At 47.9% G+C, this 21565-nt stretch overlaps 1 protein-coding gene across 1 annotated transcript; it reads right to left on the bottom strand.

Annotated features, from left to right (window-relative positions):
* Positions 1-488: 488 nt before the first annotated feature.
* RIBC2 (RIB43A domain with coiled-coils 2) lies at positions 489-21549 on the bottom strand. The gene is made up of 7 exons (XM_083181289.1): positions 21338-21549; positions 9532-9613; positions 8271-8615; positions 5907-6025; positions 3918-4145; positions 2205-2371; positions 489-911 (listed from the first exon to the last, which is right to left on the bottom strand). Exons 1-7 carry the CDS (start codon positions 21452-21454, stop codon positions 830-832), a joined length of 1140 nt encoding a protein of 379 aa, XP_083037415.1. The 5' UTR covers positions 21455-21549; the 3' UTR covers positions 489-829.
* Positions 21550-21565: the final 16 nt, after the last annotated feature.

Raw genomic sequence — 21565 nt, 5'->3', positions numbered from 1 at the left:
GACATAGCCGGGTGTCAGCTGCCCGCCCATATCCCTGAAAAAAGTCTGAGGGGTCTGGAGCACTCGGTGCTGCCTGACCGCTCGGTCCATCATTCGATGGTCGGCGACCATCGGAGGATGGGGGAGGTTCCCACAGATGGGGGAGGTGTTCACAAGAAACATCCACTTGCGGTCCGTTCGCTCGGCATCTTACCGCATTCGGACGGCGTGAGCGATCCGTACGGTAGGCGGGGCTAAGAACACTCGCTGGCCGTCCGAAATAGGCATCCGTCCGATTCAACCAGAATAAGGCCCTTAGGGTGATTACGATGCTGGACAAAATGATGACATTTAGGGTGATTATGATGCTGGACAAAATGATGACATTTAGGGTGATTATGATGCTGGACAAAACGATGCCATTTAGATGCAATGACATATGATGATGTCCTAAACTGTACTTCTACGATTTATCCCTGCACTATCTGTAAGCAGTAGGTACAATAAAAGAATATCTCCATATTTAATAGCCCATTACACCCAGCAAATACAACGTTGTTTTCATTGGGAGTGTTGAAAGCAAACGTCTGCAGCAACACCCCGGCTGGGGAGACGAAATCACGCCACACACATGGTGGAATCATTGTCAGCGGCCGGTTTACGTGTGTAGTGGGAAAACGAGGAAAGCAGATGTTTGCAGGATCAGTACAGACTTGTACAAGGTCCCTCACCAAGGACACAGTCTACAAGTATAAAGATCATTATTACAGCTGCAATTATTAACCGCTCAGTGATCACAGAGGCCTCCGGACGTCCCCCATGTACTGCAATGTGATGACCGGCTTCAGCCTCAGCGGCTGGTCGTGTTGAATTGTTCAAAATATTGGGCTGTGGGGGTGTTGGAAAAGACCTCTTTGTCCAGGTAGATTTTCCTGTAAATTATAAAGAGATTCAGCTGGTTAAATAATGCCGGATGTCCACAAAGGAGAGATGACCCCAGATCCTGACAAGAACCATGTAATTCTATAACGGCTTACTATAGGAGGGGGAAGAGAGTTGCAGTAATGGAACCTATACTTGATGTTACAATCTACATCTTTAAGTTGACAACAACTGGATCTGAAGTGACGCACATGAAGCCTCTGAGCCTAAGTAGACTGTATTCAAGCAACTTCATGTTAACACATTTCAGGCCCAGACAAATGGCCGTGGTGTGAATGAGATATAAAATACGTTATGTTTAGGAACCAACATTTAATATCATTTGTTTCTTGCTAGCATGAGCGTTCATGTCTATCGTTATGACACAGCTGGTGTCAGAGTATTACATAGCTTAAATTGTCATTTAACCCCTTCAGTGGTGGGTTTGGCTGGGGCAGGACAAAACTACCAAGGCAGGTTTCTCCTGCCCACCATAACCCACCACAGATAATAGGGAGCCGCCCCCCCCCCCCTCACCTTCGCTCCGGCGTTAGTACGCCGGAGCTCCCCTGCCGCCGGTCTGTCATCAGACAGGCGGCAGGCTCAGGGATGTTTTGTGGCGGCTTGGGAGGACTCGGGTGCCTGAACTCTCCCAAGTCCCCCCGAGCCGCCCCGAACATCCCAGAGCCTGCCGCCTACGTCACTACAGTATGGCGATTGGCGGCTGGTGGGCGGGGAGCTCCGGCGTACGCCGGAGGGACCCAGGGGGACCAACAGGAGGGGTGGGGGTGACGGAGGGGGGCCCTAAAGGTAGTGCGCCAGTGGTGCTCCGATGGAGGCACCACTGGCGCGCACCTACTACATAGTGGTATGCTCGGAAAACTCAAGTGGTTAATATATGATTATTATTACTGCTTATATACTGTAGCACCGCCATGTTACACAGTAAGAAAGGAGATCAGATGCGTGTATGTAAGAACTAGCAGAGGATCTTGCAGAACAATGAGAAGTCCCTAATACCATAAAGGAAAATCCTCTTAGAGCAGACTGCAGTTAAAAGCCAACTGTGGGTCATATCACATTCATGTGTTTCTTCCACTCAGATTGGCCTACAATGGGAGAGAAGGCTTCTGGGTAATCTTACTTACATGGCCGCCCTTTAATCCAAAGCGATGGGTTGAGAAAGCGATGTCGGTTAATTACAAATGAAGCATTCATGGAACAGATAACTGACGTGCTAGGTGTATGCAGGCAGTATATGGGAGGACATGTAGCAGACTCTACCCCTTGCCAGCGATACTTACTGGGCCTTGCTCGCCTGCGCCAGCTGCAGGTTGATGTGATCCTGAGCTTTGCGCAGCTCCCGTTCCTGGCGTTTTTGTTGTCTTTCGAGAAGTATCATGGTGCGGGCTTCCTGCGCCTTCTGCCGGTCCCACTCGGCCTGCCTCTGTCTTTCTGCCTCCTTCAGCCTCTGTAAAGGAAAGGTATAGTATGAAGCTGTATTAGGGTGACACAGTGTCCTGAAAGAGGGTGTTCTGCATATTCCTCTCTGCCCCCATCATTTTTACCGCAGATGCCCTCTCTACCCCTCGCCGCTGCATATCCCTCTCTGCCCCCATCATCTCTACTGCATATGCCCTTGCTACCCCTCCCCCTGTCATATCCCTCTCTGCCCCCTCATCTCTACTGCATATGCCCTCTCTACCCAATCATCTCTACTGCATATACCCTCTGTACCCCTCCCCACTACATATCTTTCTCTGCCCCCATCATCTTTACTGCATATGCCCTCGCTACCCCTGCCCACTGCATATCGATCTCTGCCCCATCATCTCTACTGCATATGCCCTTGCTACCCCTCCCCACTGCATATGTCCTCGCTACCCCTTCCCACTGCATATGCCCTCGCTACCCCCTCCCCACTGCATATGCCCTCGCTACCCCCTCCCCACTGCATATGCCCTCGCTACCCCCTCCCCACTGCATATGTCCTCGCTACCCCCTCCCCACTGCATATGTCCTCGCTACGCCTGCCCACTGCATATGTCCTTGCTACCCCTCCCCACTGCATATGTCCTCGCTACCCCTCCCCACTGCATATGTCCTCGCTACCCCCTCCCCACTGCATATGTCCTCGCTACCCCTCCCCACTGCATATGTCCTCGCTACCCCTCCCCACTGCATATGCCCTCGCTACCCATCCCCACTGCATATGCCCTCGCTACCCCTCCCCACTGCATATGTCCTTGCTACCCCTCCCCACTGCATATGTCCTCGCTACCCCTCCCCACTGCATATGTCCTCGCTACCCCCTCCCCACTGCATATGTCCTCGCTACCCCCTCCCCACTGCATATGTCCTCGCTACCCCCTCCCCACTGCATATGTCCTAGCTACCCCCTCCCCACTGCATATGTCCTCGCTACCCCTCCCCACTGCATATGTCCTCGCTACCCCTCCCCACTGCATATGCCCTCTCTAACCCTCCCCACTGCATATGTCCTCGCTACCCCTCCCCACTGCATATGCCCTCTCTACCCCTCCCCACTGCATATGTCCTCGCTACCCCCTCCCCACTGCATATGTCCTCGCTACCCCTCCCCACTGCATATGCCCCCGCTACCCCTCCCCACTGCATATGCCCCCGCTACCCCTCCCCACTGCATATGCCCTCGCTGCCCCTCCCCAGTGCATATCTCTACTTACACCTCTACTACATGTGGGCACAGCATGTTGGGTACAGTCTAACTCAAGGAGGTATAATTATTATAAAGGTATTATACAGAACTAGAATCGGACTATTCCGATATCAGCGATATATGACACAGTCATTCACGTCGAGTTGATGACAGATGAGTAGCCGACATCAGAGGATCACATAACACACAGCAAATAAGGTTCGGGTTACACTGATCAGGAGACTGGGATGTAACAGTATACACTATACGCTGCTGGATGTAACAGTATACACTATACGTCGCTGGATGTAACAGAATACACTGTACGTAGCTATATTACCATTTTCTCCTGTTGTTGCTGCTGCTGGATGTTATTGATGTCCTTCAGCTGCTCTGGGGACATCCCTTTCCAGCGGTCGGTAGCCACGCGGTGCGGACCAAAGGCGCTGGTGGCTTGTGCGGGGTTCTCCGAGAGCAGGTCACCTTCGATAAGGTTGGAGATCTCCACGGAATTGTCCTCCTCCTGCTGCCGCCTCTCTAACTTTCTTCTTTCCAAAGCCTCTTCGGCCTAGCCATAAATAAGGAACACTAGTATTACAAGGACCTCACGCTGACGTGCCTCATGGCGAGTCCGCCTACGTCCCGTTCTGTAAAAGCTTTGCAACAATAACGTTGCGTTTACCACCGCAATCTTTGTCCATCAGATTATCTGCAGTCATCTCTACAGTTTGCTGATGAGAATGTTCAGCTACTCTGATTGGTGGCTGCAAATTGTCATAGCCCCACCCACTTGAAACTTGGCGTCACAATCACACATAGGATGCGGCTGCGCTGAAATATTCTGTGCTACTGTTAACATTCTAACATTCTGACAACTTACTACAAATTAAATGAACAAAGGTATCCCTGGATATATAATATAGTGAAAAATGTTATGGCGGAGGAGGGGTGTGTGTGTGGAAAGGGGGTTGGACAGGGGAGACAGGAGCCAGTGATTCCTACTTAAATTCCTACCTAAGTTTTACTGCTGACGAGAAGATTTCTGATTGAGTAAAACATCTCCAATCCTATTTTGCTGAAATAATAATCATATCTGGTAAAAGATCGTTAGAGAGGGGCATTAAATAGCTTAAAATGAACTGGGAATATTTCCATGGAAAAGCAAAGTCAGGTTTTGCAACTGCGGCTGGTAACGAGCATGCTGAAACAGTTATCGTCCTAACGACCTGCAGATCAAAGCTCTGGAGGAGGCAGATTATAGTATCCTGCAACCAGCCCTGCATTCCGGAACTTCTGCTTGGAGTGGGCGCATCTGTGATGACTGGAAGACCCTTAAATCTCAAATAAATGATTGGTTCTCAACAACAACTGCCAAAACTCCGGCCGTCTGATGCCCTGCTCGTACTCAGCAGACGCCGTCATTTCACAACATTCCGCTTGGTAAAATTATATTTTTTCCTGTGTAGCAACAGATGAAGAGGGCGATTCAGAAGCACTCTGTGCGGGCCGAATTCGCTACCTCGGCTGACGTTAGGGGTTTGCGCCTGTGTCACACTGGCCAGGGCATTCGCTCCAGGATGGACGGATGTAGGGGACCAACCAGCATTTCATGGGCGTGCCCACAAAAGCAGTGGGCGCACCCATAGTAACGATGGACGTACCCCTGCGAATGCAGGAGTGTCGCTGCCTGCTTGGAGCGGGCGGCGGACATCACAGTAGCAAAGGGAAGAAAAATAATTTGGGTGTATACACCTAGCGAAGACTTCGCAGCCGGATGAATATGTACGAAACTCTTGATTAGATGCTCACTATGGAATGATTTTTCCGCTGGGCACCGGCCATCGCAAGCTAGGAGTAGCCAGAGATTGACTTGGCGGCTGCGATGAATACAGGCATATCCAGGCTGTTGACGATTGGCCGCGCCTGCGGTTTCCCTGACACTCCCAGTGTTATTTATCTGACACGCCCATGAAACGGCCAATCGCCGCTACCAGACCCTACTTCCTGTCAATCACCTTGGGTTCGGCTTGTGAATAGAAAAAAGTAGCGGGACTTCATCGCCGGCCAGCGTCGTGCATGTGCATCGCGGCCCATACGCATGCGCAGTTCACAGATAAATCGCCCGCTGTGCGAATTCGGAGCAGTGCGATCAGCTCTGAATCGGGTCCAATAGGCCGATATGCATTAAGTCGACATGGTGAAAAGGTTATGGTATAAAGGGTTGGCAGTCAAAAGGTTGACAGCGTTTATGTGGACATGGTCGACACAGATAAAAGGTTCGAGGCATAAAAGGTCGACATGAGGGTTTTTGGGTATTTTTGTGTCAGACCTGCGCTCTGTTGAATTCTTTGGTGAAAGTACAAACGTCGCGCCTGGCCTGTTCCTCCATTCTCTGTAACTCCATGGCTTTCTTGTCCAGCTCAATCCTCATCTTGTCGTATAGACTGCCTGTACAATGAGAGGCAATGATTAGAGATTAGGGAGGAGGGGGCTAGACCCCCCCAGCCTTGATACACTGCCCATCACCATCACACAGCGCAAGCAGCCGCTCTCTTGCTAGAACATTGTATCCGCTACAGGAACTGCGCACCCCACTCTCCACTGCTTGGTCTGATTGTACAGTGGTAAGAGCCAGGAGAACGTGCTCAGTACACAGGAAGTACCCAGGATCTGCCGGAACAGCTGATTGGCTGCCTGCGACAACGACTGTTCTAGCAATGCATGCAAGGCAATGGGACATGGGGCCTTATTCAGATCTGAGCTCAGTACACATTTGTTTGGAAAATGGGCAAAACCATGTGCAGGTGGGGCAGATGTGACATGTATAGAGAGAGTTGAATTTGGGTGGGGTGTGCTAAAACTGAAATCTAAATTGCAGTGTCAAAATAATGCAGCTGGTATTTACCCTGCACAGAAACAAAATAACTCACCCAAATCTAACTCTCTCTATACATGTTACATCTGCCCCATCTTCAGTGCACATGGTTTTGAATAAAGCACATGGTACAGTCAGGATCTGTTTGGAATCTTACTGTGCAAAATGTTGGCATGTTCCCAATAGGAATCAATGACCCCACAGTGAAGCAAACGGGGGTGTCGCTAGGCCACGCCCCTTCTATATGAGACTCCAGACCTCCCCATGATGCCCCACCCCTGATTCCAGGACACATAGTTGGGTGGTATGGTTATTTGGAGAATGCAGGCTAAACATGTCATGGACAAAAGCACTGGGTGTACATATGCTGAAGGTTGTGGAACAGAAGGGCCGATAGAAGTGAGATAAGACCACAGGCGGGATATAAAGTTCAAGATTGCTGGATGCTTGGCATGCCAGCCGATCTTGAATGTTTTTTTTAAAGGGGCAGTCATTTAAAAAGAAAAACCACGCCCAGTAAATGACTGCTCCTTTAAAAAAAAAAAAAGTCTGAGATCAGCTGCAAATGACTAGTTCCACGTCCCCCCCTTGTCAGGATTTCAACGGTCGGGATTCCGGCATCGGCATTTTGACCGCTGGGATTCCGACCACCGGGATTTCAAACCAATCCCTATTAGCTAATTGTATTACAAAATTGCTTTCTTAGCTAAGGGGACGTTTAAAAAATTTCATATCAGCTTTAAAGTAATAAGGATCAGATTCAAAGGATTCTGGGATATAGAATCGACCATACTGTGATCGACTGTTAGTGGTCGAAGCCGTTTAGTTCGAAGCCTAAACTTTGTCGACCGCATTTAGTTAGACAGCGACGGAAGATCGATGCCTGTGAATATCGATGGGTCGACATTAGCAAGGTTGACACAAGTTTTTCATGTTTTTATTGTTCCAATGACACATGGGTCCCCATGGACACTATGTATATGCCCCCTCGCATAGCTCATAGTAAAATCTACTATCTAGTTGGTTAGTAAAGTGTGAACCAATTGGACCTGCACCAAAAAAAACATGAAAAACCTGCTACTGTCCACCACGATCCCATCGATGTCTATCTAGATGCCGTCAACCAAGTTTAGGCGTCTAACTAGATGCTTTTGACCACTAGTGGTCGATCATGGTATTGTCAACCTAAACAAGATTGATCCGCCGTCCGGATACGCATTCTGAGGTGGATGCTATAACACAGCTAAAACATATAAAAGGTACTTCTTTGCCCGGCGCTCGCCAGAACGTCCCCGCAGGTGAGCGCTGGCGGAGAGATACTCCATCAGACTGGGATGCACGTGCGTCTCACGTGTGCGCGCGTCTCACGTGCACACGCATCTCACGTGCACACGCGTCCCAGTCTCTCGGTGGCTGGGCAGCGGGACCCTGCCCGTCTCCGCTTCAGGGAGATGGGCAGGGTTAGGGGCGGCGGTGGGGACCAGCGATCGCAGCGGGGGAGGCTGCGGAACAGGGCCAGCGAGCGTCTTGTGCGCGTGCGTCCCCTTCCGACGACTACCGATAGAATCGCCAGCCCATGCAAAGAGGAGAGGGGCTCCATCTATACAGTGGGTTAAGTAAATATGAGCAGGCAGCTTCTGTGATTATCTGCTGGGACTAAAGACAGAGCATCCCACCCCGCACCCAAACAGCTGCTTGCCAATCTTGTTCTGGCGTTTACACTCCGCGAGCAACATCCCAGCCCCAGATCTGCACATGTGGTCACAATAATCACTATAGCGCCCCCCCTCTGACAAAGTCCCGGAGTCCACTATTTACCTGCAAACTTCTGGTCTTCTAATGCTTTGGCCAGTTCCCGCTGCTGCTGCAGGCACCATTCCCTGAGCTGCTCCTGTTGGTCCCTCTTTCTCTCACTTTCGGTAAGGTCCTCTCCCATCAGCCGCTGGAGCCCAGAAATGCTGCAGCGGGGGTCGTCGTCAGAAAGACGCGCCGGAAGGTCTTTCTTTAAGGCCTGTGGGTCATACAGATCAAACTCACGCCGGTCCTCTTCCTTCTGGAATGTCAGTCTGAACTCATTGATGGACTTGTTCAGGTTCCTGATGTCCTCCTTCTGTCGCTCGTCCAGCAAGCAGATGACCTTGTCATTTTGTACCATTTGTGCATCTAAGTGAAGAAGAGTAAATAGATGTGATCAGCATTATAGGTTTACATAGATTTAAAATAGGTGAAACAACTGCACATACAAGACATAGGTCTTCAAAAGTGATAAAATGGAGAGTGATAAACAATCACCCAATCAGCTCCTACCTGCCATGTCACAGACTGTGTTTGAAAAATGTCAGACAGGAGCTGATTGGTTGGTTGTTTATCAATTTTGAAGCTTAGTGCACTGAAGACCTGTTTATCTAAGGGAGAAGAACCCTAAATGTTCATGGCTGTCCTCTATCTCCACCCTATATGATCCTGTGCTTCTTCTATGACACCCAGTGCAGTAAAGTGAAATGCTGGCTTCAAAGAATCTGAGTTCACTTTACTGCAATGGGGTTCACAGCAGAAGCACAGAGATAAGCTATTGTAAAGCGCAACGGAATCTGCTGCGCTATATAAGAAACTGTAAATAAATAAATAAATTAATAAACATCCAATCACCATTACCTGGTGTGACAAGTGTTATTTATTTTTACTAACTTTTTTTTTCACACAGTGAACGGCGTCTGGTGTATCAGACACACTTGGCTGACAATAGGCGCCGCATCTGACTTCTGCAAGGCAAGGAAGGCTAAGATAGAGTAGGGGAACCAGAGGGAAGCCTGGATAACGCTATCTGCAGATGGCATTAATAGCACAGGGCTCCGTTCAAGATGCTTTTCACAATTTAGCTTTAGTAAGTTTGGTCAGATACAAATTCACATTAAAAGCATAGTAAATGTGGTCGTATTAGGTAACAAAAAAAGCTAATATAGGGGCTTGGAAGAGAATTTAGCAAATTCTAAACCAAAACACTCTTTTCACATTATTTTAGTACAAATATTGATAGATATAAGGCACAGTTTTAAACACAAAAAGAAAAGATACATACCGAATGCTTCTTGCCATTTATTTTCATTTTCTTTCTGGATTTGTTTATCATGCACTTGAACATCTAAGCCCTGTTTATCAACCTATAAAATAAAATACAGTAATTGCAATGAAAATAAATAACATAATAACAGCTTCTATAATCGGTGGCACTGGAGATCTTTGTCTATGGAAAGAAATAGATTTATCAACTTTAGGGGCCTATCATGTGACTATAACCGCTGATCTCAGCAATGTCAAAATCTGTGATCATAATTCACCTATTACACTCTATACAGACATAGGACACTATACCCCAACATGTCCTGACCGCTGGCCATAATACATCTATTACACCCTATACAGACATAGGACACTACACCCCAACATGTCCTGACCACTGGCCATAATACATCTATTACACCCTATACAGACATAGGACACTACACCCCAACATGTCCTGACCACTGGCCATAATACATCTATTACACCCTATACAGACATAGGACACTACACCCCAACATGTCCTGACCGCTGCCCATAATACATCTATTACACCCTATACAGACATAGGACACTACACCCCAACATGTCCTGACCACTGGCCATAATACATCTATTACACCCTATACAGACATAGGACACTACACCCCAACATGTCCTGACCACTAGCCATAATACATCTATTACACCCTATACAGACATAGGACACTACACCCCAACATGTCCTGACCACCGGCCATAATACATCTATTACACCCTATACAGACATAGGACACTACACCCCCAACATGTCCTGACCGCTGGCCATAATACATCTATTACACCCTATACAGACATAGGACACTACACCCCAACATGTCCTGACCGCTGACCATAATACATCTATTACACCCTATACAGACATAGGACACTACACCCCAACATGTCCTGACCGCCGGCCATAATACATCTATTACACCCTATACAGACACAGGACACTACACCCCAACATGTCCTGACCGCTGGCCATAATACATCTATTACACCCTATACAGACATAGGACACTACACCCCAACATGTCCTGACCACTGGCCATAATACATCTATTACACCCTATACAGACACAGGACACTACACCCCCAACATGTCCTGACCGCTGGCCATAATACATCTATTACACCCTATACAGACATAGGACACTACACCCCAACATGTCCTGACCACTGGCCATAATACATCTATTACACCCTATACAGACATAGGACACTACACCCCAACATGTCCTGACCACTGGCCATAATACATCTATTACACCCTATACAGACATAGGACACTACACCCCAACATGTCCTGACCGCTGGTCATAATACATCTATTACACCCTATACAGACATAGGACACTACACCCCAACATGTCCTGACCGCTGACCATAATACATCTATTACACCCTATACAGACATAGGACACTGCACCCCCAACATGTCCTGACCACTGGCCATAATACATCTATTACACCCTATACAGACATAGGACACTACACCCCAACATGACCTGACCACTGGCCATAATACATCTATTACACCCTATACAGACATAGGACACTACACCCCAACATGTCCTGACCGCTGCCCATAATACATCTATTACACCCTATACAGACATAGGACACTACACCCCAACATGTCCTGACCACTGGCCATAATACATCTATTACACCCTATACAGACATAGGACACTACACCCCAACATGTCCTGACCACTGGCCATAATACATCTATTACACCCTATACAGACATAGGACACTACACCCCAACATGTCCTGACCGCCGGCCATAATACATCTATTACACCCTATACAGACACAGGACACTACACCCCAACATGTCCTGACCGCTGGCCATAATACATCTATTACACCCTATACAGACATAGGACACTACACCCCAACATGTCCTGACCACTGGCCATAATACATCTATTACACCCTATACAGACATAGGACACTACACCCCAACATGTCCTGACCGCCGGCCATAATACATCTATTACACCCTATACAGACACAGGACACTACACCCCAACATGTCCTGACCGCTGACCATAATACATCTATTACACCGTATACAGACATAGGACACTACACCCCAACACGTCCTGACCGCTGGCCATAATACATCTATTACACCCAGTACTTTTTTTCTGTAAAAATAGGTGCAGGAACTCCAGGTCTGGGGTTGGATCAATTAAATAAAAAAAAACATATATAATAGAGAGAGGGAGGGAGAGATAGATGTATATATTGTATTTAGAAACAAAGGCACTCACAGGTGACTTTAAAATAAAACTTATCTTATAAAAAGTACATTTTCAGTTCTTGATGATGTCATATTTAATTAGAGGTTCAGGAACTGAGTTCCTGCTGGTTCCTGCTGAAAAATAGCACTGATTACACCCTATACAGACATAGGACACTACACCCCAACATGTCCTGACCGCTGGCTATAATACATCTATTACACCCTATACAGACATAGGACACTACACCCCAACATGTCCTGACCGCTGGCCATAATACATCTATTACACCCTATACAGACATAGGACACTACACCCCAACATGTCCTGACCGCCGGCCATAACACATCTATTACACCCTATACAGACATAGGACACTACACCCAAACATGTCCTGACCGCTGCCCATAATACATCTATTACACCCTATACAGACATAGGACACTACACCCCAACATGTCCTGACCGCTGGCTATAATACATCTATTACACCCTATACAGACATAGGACACTACACCCCAACATGTCCTGACCGCTGGCCATAATACATCTATTACACCCTATACAGACATAGGACACTACACCCCAACATGTCCTGACCGCCGGCCATAACACATCTATTACACCCTATACAGACATAGGACACTACACCCAAACATGTCCTGACCGCTGGCCATAATACATCTATTACACCCTATACAGACATAGGATGCTACACCCAACATGTCCTGACCACCAGCCATAATACATCTATTACACCCTATACAGACATAGGACACTACACCCCCAACGGGATGCGGTCATCTATTAGAATGAACTTAGGACTACAGTCATTAGGTCGACCCCACTAGGTCGACTGGCAGGAAGGTCGACCTGACTTAAGGTCGACATGGGCCAAGGTCGACATGACTTAAGGTCGAATTTGCATAAAGGTCGACATGAGGAAGGTCGACTGGTCATAAGGTCGACATGGGTTTTTCACTGTTTTTTTGAGCCGACAGGCGGTATTTCATGCCCTACCATCCACTAGGGCGTGGTGGGAGAATAAAATAGTGTGCCGAGCGCAGCGAGGCACCGTGCCCGAAGCATTGCGAGCGAAGCGAGCGATGCGAGGGTCCGATTCTCATTGCCAACTGTGTCCATGTCGACTGTGTCGACATTCGGATCAAAAAACAGTGAAAAACCCATGTCGACCTTATGACCAGTCGACCTTCCTCATGTCGACCTTTATGCAAATTCGACCTTAAGTCATGTCGACCTTGGCCCATGTCGACCTTAAATCAGGTCGACCTTCCTGCTAGTCGACCTAGTGGGGTCGACCTAATGACTGTAGACCTAAATGCAGTCTGACGAATGATCCCATTCCCCCCCAACATGCCCTGACCACCGGCCATAATACATCTATTACACCCTATACAGACATAGGACACTACACCCCAACATGTCCTGACCGCCGGCCATAATACATCTATTACACCCTATACAGACATAGGACACTACACCCCCAACATGCCCTGACCGCCGGCCATAATACATCTATTACACCCTATACAGACATAGGACACTACACCCCCAACATGTCCTGACCGCCGGCCATAATACATCTATTACACCCTATACAGACATAGGACACTACACCCCCAACATGTCCTGACCACTGGCCATAATACATCTATTACACCCTATACAGACATAGGACACTACACCCCCCAACATGTCCTGACCGCTGGCCATAATACATCTATTACACCCTATACAGACATAGGACACTACACCCCAACATGTCCTGACCACTGGCCATAATACATCTATTACACCCTATACAGACATAGGACACTACACCCCAACATGTCCTGACCGCCGGCCATAATACATCTATTACACCCTATACAGACACAGGACACTACACCCCAACATGTCCTGACCGCTGACCATAATACATCTATTACACCGTATACAGACATAGGACACTACACCCCAACACGTCCTGACCGCTGGCCATAATACATCTATTACACCCAGTACTTTTTTTCTGTAAAAATAGGTGCAGGAACTCCAGGTCTGGGGTTGGATCAATTAAATAAAAAAAAACATATATAATAGAGAGAGGGAGGGAGAGATAGATGTATATATTGTATTTAGAAACAAAGGCACTCACAGGTGACTTTAAAATAAAACTTATCTTATAAAAAGTACATTTTCAGTTCTTGATGATGTCATATTTAATTAGAGGTTCAGGAACTGAGTTCCTGCTGGTTCCTGCTGAAAAATAGCACTGATTACACCCTATACAGACATAGGACACTACACCCCAACATGTCCTGACCGCTGGCTATAATACATCTATTACACCCTATACAGACATAGGACACTACACCCCAACATGTCCTGACCGCTGGCCATAATACATCTATTACACCCTATACAGACATAGGACACTACACCCCAACATGTCCTGACCGCCGGCCATAACACATCTATTACACCCTATACAGACATAGGACACTACACCCAAACATGTCCTGACCGCTGGCCATAATACATCTATTACACCCTATACAGACATAGGATGCTACACCCAACATGTCCTGACCACCAGCCATAATACATCTATTACACCCTATACAGACATAGGACACTACACCCCAACATGTCCTGACCGCTGGCCATAATACATCTATTACACCGGCACCCTATACAGACATAGGACACTACACCCCAACATGTCCTGACCGCTGGCCATAATACATCTATTACACCGGCACCCTATACAGACATAGGACACTACACCCCCAACGGGATGCGGTCATCTATTAGAATGAACTTAGGACTACAGTCATTAGGTCGACCCCACTAGGTCGACTGGCAGGAAGGTCGACCTGACTTAAGGTCGACATGGGCCAAGGTCGACATGACTTAAGGTCGAATTTGCATAAAGGTCGACATGAGGAAGGTCGACTGGTCATAAGGTCGACATGGGTTTTTCACTGTTTTTTTGAGCCGACATGCGGTATTTCATGCCCTACCATCCACTAGGGCGTGGTGGGAGAATAAAATAGTGTGCCGAGCGCAGCGAGGCACCGTGCCCGAAGCATTGCGAGCGAAGCGAGCGATGCGAGGGTCCGATTCTCATTGCCAACTGTGTCCATGTCGACTGTGTCGACATTCGGATCAAAAAACAGTGAAAAACCCATGTCGACCTTATGACCAGTCGACCTTCCTCATGTCGACCTTTATGCAAATTCGACCTTAAGTCATGTCGACCTTGGCCCATGTCGACCTTAAATCAGGTCGACCTTCCTGCTAGTCGACCTAGTGGGGTCGACCTAATGACTGTAGACCTAAATGCAGTCTGACGAATGATCCCATTCCCCCCCAACATGCCCTGACCACCGGCCATAATACATCTATTACACCCTATACAGACATAGGACACTACACCCCAACATGTCCTGACCGCCGGCCATAATACATCTATTACACCCTATACAGACATAGGACACTACACCCCCAACATGCCCTGACCGCCGGCCATAATACATCTATTACACCCTATACAGACATAGGACACTACACCCCCAACATGTCCTGACCGCCGGCCATAATACATCTATTACACCCTATACAGACATAGGACACTACACCCCCAACATGTCCTGACCACTGGCCATAATACATCTATTACACCCTATACAGACATAGGACACTACACCCCCCAACATGTCCTGACCGCTGGCCATAATACATCTATTACACCCTATACAGACATAGGACACTATACCCCTAACATGTCCTGACCGCCGGCCATAATACATCTATTACACCCTATACAGACATAGGACACTACACCCCCAACATGCCCTGACCGCCGGCCATAATACATCTATTACACCCTATACAGACATAGGACACTACACCCCCAACATGTCCTGACCGCCGGCCATAATACATCTATTACACCCTATACAGACATAGGACACTACACCCCCAACATGTCCTGACCACTGGCCATAATACATCTATTACACCCTATACAGACATAGGACACTACACCCCCCAACATGTCCTGACCGCTGGCCATAATACATCTATTACACCCTATACAGACATAGGACACTATACCCCTAACATGTCCTGACCACTGACCATAATACATCTATTACACCCTATACAGACATAGGACACTACACCCCGACATGTCCTGACCGCTGGCCATAATACATCTATTACACCCTATACAGACATAGGACACTACACCCTATACAGACATAGGACACTACACCCCCAACATGACCTGACCGCCGGCCATAATACATCTATTACACCCTATACAGACATAGGACACTACACCCCCAACATGTCGTGACCGCTGGCCATAATACATCTATTACACCCTATACAGACATAGGACACTACACCCCCAACATGCCCTGACCACCGGCCATAATACATCTATTACACCCTATACAGACGCAGGACACTACACCCCAACATGTCCTGACCGCTGGCCATAATACATCTGTTACACCCTATACAGACATAGGACACTACACCCCAACATGACCTGACCACTGGCCATAATACATCTATTACACCCTATACAGACATAGGACACTACACCCCAACATGTCCTGACCACTGGCCATAATACATCTATTACACCCTATACAGACATAGGACACTACACCCCCAGCATGTCCTGACCGCTGGCCATAATACATCTATTACACCCTATACAGACACTACACCCCAACATGTCCTGACCACTGGCCATAATACATCTATTACACCCTATACAGACATAGGACACTACACCCCAACATGTCCTGACCGCCGGCCATAATACATCTATTACACCCTATACAGACATAGGACACTACACCCCACACAGAAGATAGGGGAGGTATACACCCTATACAGACATAGGACACTGCACCCCAACATGTCGTGACCGCCGGCCATAATACATCTATTACACCCTATACAGACATAGGACACTACACCCCAACATGTCCTGACCGCTGGCCATAATACAGCTATTACACCCTATACAGACATAGGACACTACACCCCAACATGTCCTGACCGCTGGCCATAATAAATCTATGGTACTTGTTTCCTAGCACGGCCACCCCGATTTACATCGGGGTGGTCGTGTCGGAAAAATCGCGTCGATCGCATCGCATGCGATTTGGTCGCATGCGATGCGATCGACGCGACCGACCCGATTTTTTGATTGAATGAAATGTAAATCGGGTCCCTGGGACCCGATTTTACATTGGATTCAATGTGAAATATTCCCTAGACCCCCAAATTTTACGACGTAAACCCCACCCCACGATAGACACCAACCCGAAGCGTGGCGAGCGCAGCGAGCCCGCGAGGGGCGGCGGTGCGCGTCCTCCGACCTTTTCATTCCCCTACTATCCACGTCGGCGTGGAGTTGAGAATAGAATAGTGTGGCAAGCGCAGCGAGCCACCGAGCCCGAAGCGTGGCGAGCGGACGCGTATACCTGTGAAGTTATACGCGTCCCCTCGCGGGGCTCGCTGCGCTCGCCATGCTTCGGGCTCGGTGGCTCGCTGCGCTCGCCACACTATTCTATTCTCAACTCCACGCCGACGTGGATAGTAGGGGAATGAAAAGGTCGGAGGACGCGCACCGCCGCCCCTCGCGGGCTCGCTGCGCTCGCCACGCTTCGGGTTGGCGTCTATCGTGGGGTGACGACAGGGACATCTATAATGTGAAATGGGTCATATTGGCCCATTTCACATTTTTCACATTTTTTTAAAGGTGAGATGGACTTAATCAAGTCCATCTCATCTTGTGCCATTATAATGGAACAAGACCGACGCGATCCTCACGATTTCAATGTTAAAAAATATTTTAACATTGAAGCCTATGGCAAAATCGGGGGCATCGCGTCGGTCGCGTCGGGACCAATGTTAATGGTCCCGACCGACGCGATGCCCCCGATTTTGTACCTTTGCCGGCAAAATGGACCTGATTTCAAAGGAAATCGGGTCCATCGTGTACCTTAACTTAAAGGTACACGATCCACACAATTGTGGCCGTGCTAGGAAACAAGTACCACATCTATTACACCCTATACAGACATAGGACACTACACCCCACACAGAAGATAGGGGAGGTATACACCCTATACAGACATAGGACACTGCACCCCAACATGTCGTGACCGCCGGCAATAATACATCTATTACACCCTATGCAGACATAGGACACTACACCCCAACATGATCTGACCACTGGCCATAATACATCAATTACACCCTATACAGACATAGGACACTACACCCCAACATGTCCTGACCACGGACCATGATCATAATACATCTATTATATCCTACAGACCCCCCACTGGCGATGGGATTTTTCCTTGCAGAAAATAATCCATCCTCGCCATCAAACCCGGCGAAGATCCCCTTAAACCGCATTTTGTGGCGAGCCTCACCATTTTTATGGCCACACTTGCCGTTTCCATCTCGCCTCAGGGAACAGGCGAGTAAAACAGATTAGTTGTATACCCTGATGGCGAGCTATCGGCACTTACATAGAAACATAGAATTTGACGGCAGATAAGAACCATTTGGCCCATCTAGTCTGCCCCTTTTTTTACCCTTCAGGTAATCTCAACTCTTTTTAATCCTTATTTCTTTGTAAGGATATTCATATGCCTATCCCAAGTATGTTTAAATTGTTCTACCACCTCTGATGGGAGGCTATTCCACTTAGCCACTACCCTCTCTGTGAAGTAATTCTTCCTCACATTTCCCCTGAACCTACCTCCCTCCAGTGTCAGTGCATGTCCTCGTGTTTTATTACTTCTTTTCCTTTGAAGAAAATTTCCCTCCTGTACTATGTTAAAACCCTTGATATATTTGAAGATTTCTATCATGTCCCCCCTTTCCCTTCTCTGCTCCAAACTATACATGTTAAGATCTTTTAGTCTTTCCTGGTACGTTTTGTGATGTAGGCCATGCACCATTTTAGTTGCCCTTCTTTGTACAGTCTCTAATGTATTTATATCCTTCTGGAGATATGGCCTCCAGAACTGAACACAATACTCTAGGTGAGGTCGTACCAATGACCTATAAAGTGGCATTATTACTTCTTTCTTTCTACTGCTGATACCTCTCCCTCTGCAACCAAGCATCTGACTAGCCTTCCTCATTGCTTTGTTACATTGCCTCCCTGCCTTTAAGTCACTTGAAATAGTGACTCCTAGATCTCTTTCCTCCTCAGTAGTTTCCATTATAGTACCCTTGATACTATATTGAGCCTTTGGGTTTTTGAGTCCCAAGTGCATGATTTTGCATTTTTTAGCATTAAACTGTAGTTGCCATTCTCTTGACCAATTCTCAAGTTTACTTAGATCATCAGTCATTTGATTTACCCCTCCTGGCATGTCTACTCTGTTGCATATCTTTGTGTCATCTGCAAAAAGGCACATTTCTATGTGCCGATAGCTCGCCGTCAGGGCATTAGCCCCTTGGGTGGTGGATTAAATAAAGTCATCAAACCATAAACTCTGGCGCCATCTACTGTTCATAGTATTGCAATGCAGTTTCCATACAACTTTATATACAAATTTAAACACGCTTTGAGTACTAGTTTGGCACAGATGCTAAGGCACATAATTAAGGTGCCTTTCTAAAGCCTTTTTTCTGGAAGTAGCTTCATTGGCCAGAATTTGCTAAGATTTCACATGAGATGTTGCTATGGGCAACCAATCAGAATCAACGTCTTATTTATTTAGCGCGTTCAAGAAGATAATAAACAGTATCTGATTGGTTGCCTATAGCAACAGAACTCCCTTCTCAGTAAATTTCCCCCATTGTATGTATGGGTCCAGATCGCATAAAGCACCAGGCTAATAACAGGCATTGGTCAACGCTGGTTACAATGGGGGAAATTTACTAATACCCCATTCTCACTGCCGCAAAACCCCGGGTTTTTGCCAGGGCAAGCAGTAATTTCACGTGTCCTGTCTCAGTGTGAACAAGTGTGAGTGAAATTCCCGGGTGTAATGCCCTGGGAATTACACATGGGTTTTTTGCAGGGTTTTTCCTGGGTAATACACGGGTGTATGGCAGTGTGAACGGGCCAGACCCAGGTTTTTCTCACAAGATGCAAAAAAGCAAGCTCATTGCATTGTTCAAAGCTGCTTTTTAAACAGCCAATCAAAGATACTTTTTCAACAGCCAATCAAAGCTGCTCTTAGATTCCAAACACTTGTTGGCAGGCAGACCAGGGGAAGCAGTGTGACTGCGGCAGACACGGGAATTTCCCAGGTCTAAGGTGCAGTATGAATGGGATCTGTAGAGCTGAGATGCTCTGTGCCCTGCCAAAAACCTGGAAACAAAAACCCGGGTTTTTGCAGGGGCGGCAATGAGAATGTGGTATAAGATGTGTATACTACTTCATATGTGATGTTGCTAGGGGCAACCAATCAGGTCCTGTCTACTATCTTCATCTAGAGGGTGCTAAATAAATAAGAAGTAGCTTCTGATTGGTTGCCCAGAGCAACATCACATGTGAAGTAGAATACACATCTTAGTAAATTTCCCCCAATGTCTGATTTGTGATCACGTGTGTACTCATCTTTCACAGTAAACGTCTTGTAATCTACTCCATCTGTACAGTACCGCTCGCCTTCAGCATATGTCCTCACTCTGTGCCTAATTCGAAATGTGGATGGCGTAGCTGTCGCTGCTGCTTACATGGAAGCAGCAGCAACAGCACTAATATGGCACGCCGAGTCCTGTTTGCATTAGTGATCTGAGCTGCGACCTAGGACACCTGCGACACCACTGGCTGGCTGCTTGACCAATGGGGAAGTGCAATGCGTCTGCTGCTTAAGATCCTGGCATCGACATTCCTCAGCATCGGCGGTGACGCACCTTAGTTTTGGTGTGCCATCGATGTCCCGGATGTCAGCAGGCGGTCAATCGCTGACAGTGTGCTGCAGAACTGTAAACTATGTCACAGACCCATACTGAACATCGGTACATGGCCATCTTAATTACAGAACATGAACATTCAGAAAACACGACTTGGTTATTCGCTGCTGTGCATGTAAGGTCTCCCATTACCCCAGGGTTACCTACCCTCTCGGATTGGCCGGTAGGCCTGATGGAATCCGGATGGTTGTAGGGGCAATTCAGACACGCTCGCTGCAGGCCAAATTTGCTCCTCCTTCTGATGTTAGGAATACGCACATGTGCAAACCCCTAGAGCGAATGTCTTCGGAGAGTTTCACACTCGCCGGGGCATTTGCCCCAGGATGGGGGGGGGGGGGGGGGGGGGACATAGGGGACAAAAATGATGGGCGCACCCATGGAAGCGCTGGGCATACCATCTGTGGCCAGAATAAAGGCCATGTATGTATCACATGCGATCCCATTCATTGCTGCTGGGGTACTACAAGTCCCAGCATTACTTCCCAGCCGCTGGCTAGCCCAGCATTACTTCCCAGCCGCTTACTAGCACTGGCAGATGAGGATGCCGGAGCAAACAGGCGGACTCACCCCTATTGTCCGGACCCCAGCGTCGAAGACCCGGCTTTGCCGCTGCCGCTCGGCGTCCTTCCTCCTCTGCAGGGCGGCGGCCTCGGCCAGGTCCCGGGACAGCGAAAGCTTCTCCATGGCGATGTCTGCTGCCCCAACACCGGCCGCCACCACAGCTGCTGCGGCTGCTGCACGTCGCCTGGGAGACCAGGACGCGGTTGCTAGGGAGCAGGAAGCCCCTCCCCTCCC

This window comes from Crinia signifera, chromosome 4 (genome assembly GCF_055691185.1).
Source record: "Crinia signifera chromosome 4, ASM5569118v1, whole genome shotgun sequence".
Taxonomy (NCBI): Eukaryota; Metazoa; Chordata; class Amphibia; order Anura; family Myobatrachidae; genus Crinia; species Crinia signifera.
Note: the sequence above shows the minus strand (reverse complement) of the source record. Positions and strands in the feature narration are given on the sequence as shown.

What these genes read in the sequence shown, in the direction of transcription:
- RIBC2 (XM_083181289.1), bottom strand. Translation starts at nt 21,454, where the DNA reads ATGGAGAAGCTTTCGCTGTCCCGGGACCTGGCCGAGGCCGCCGCCCTG. An exon ending in TAAATGGCAAGAAGCATTCG is followed by an intron (nt 8,616 to 9,531) that starts GTATGTATCTTT and finishes TTCTTCACTTAG; the next exon opens with ATGCACAAATGGTACAAAAT. An exon ending in GCGCAGGCGAGCAAGGCCCA is followed by an intron (nt 912 to 2,204) that starts GTAAGTATCGCT and finishes TATAATTTACAG; the next exon opens with GAAAATCTACCTGGACAAAG.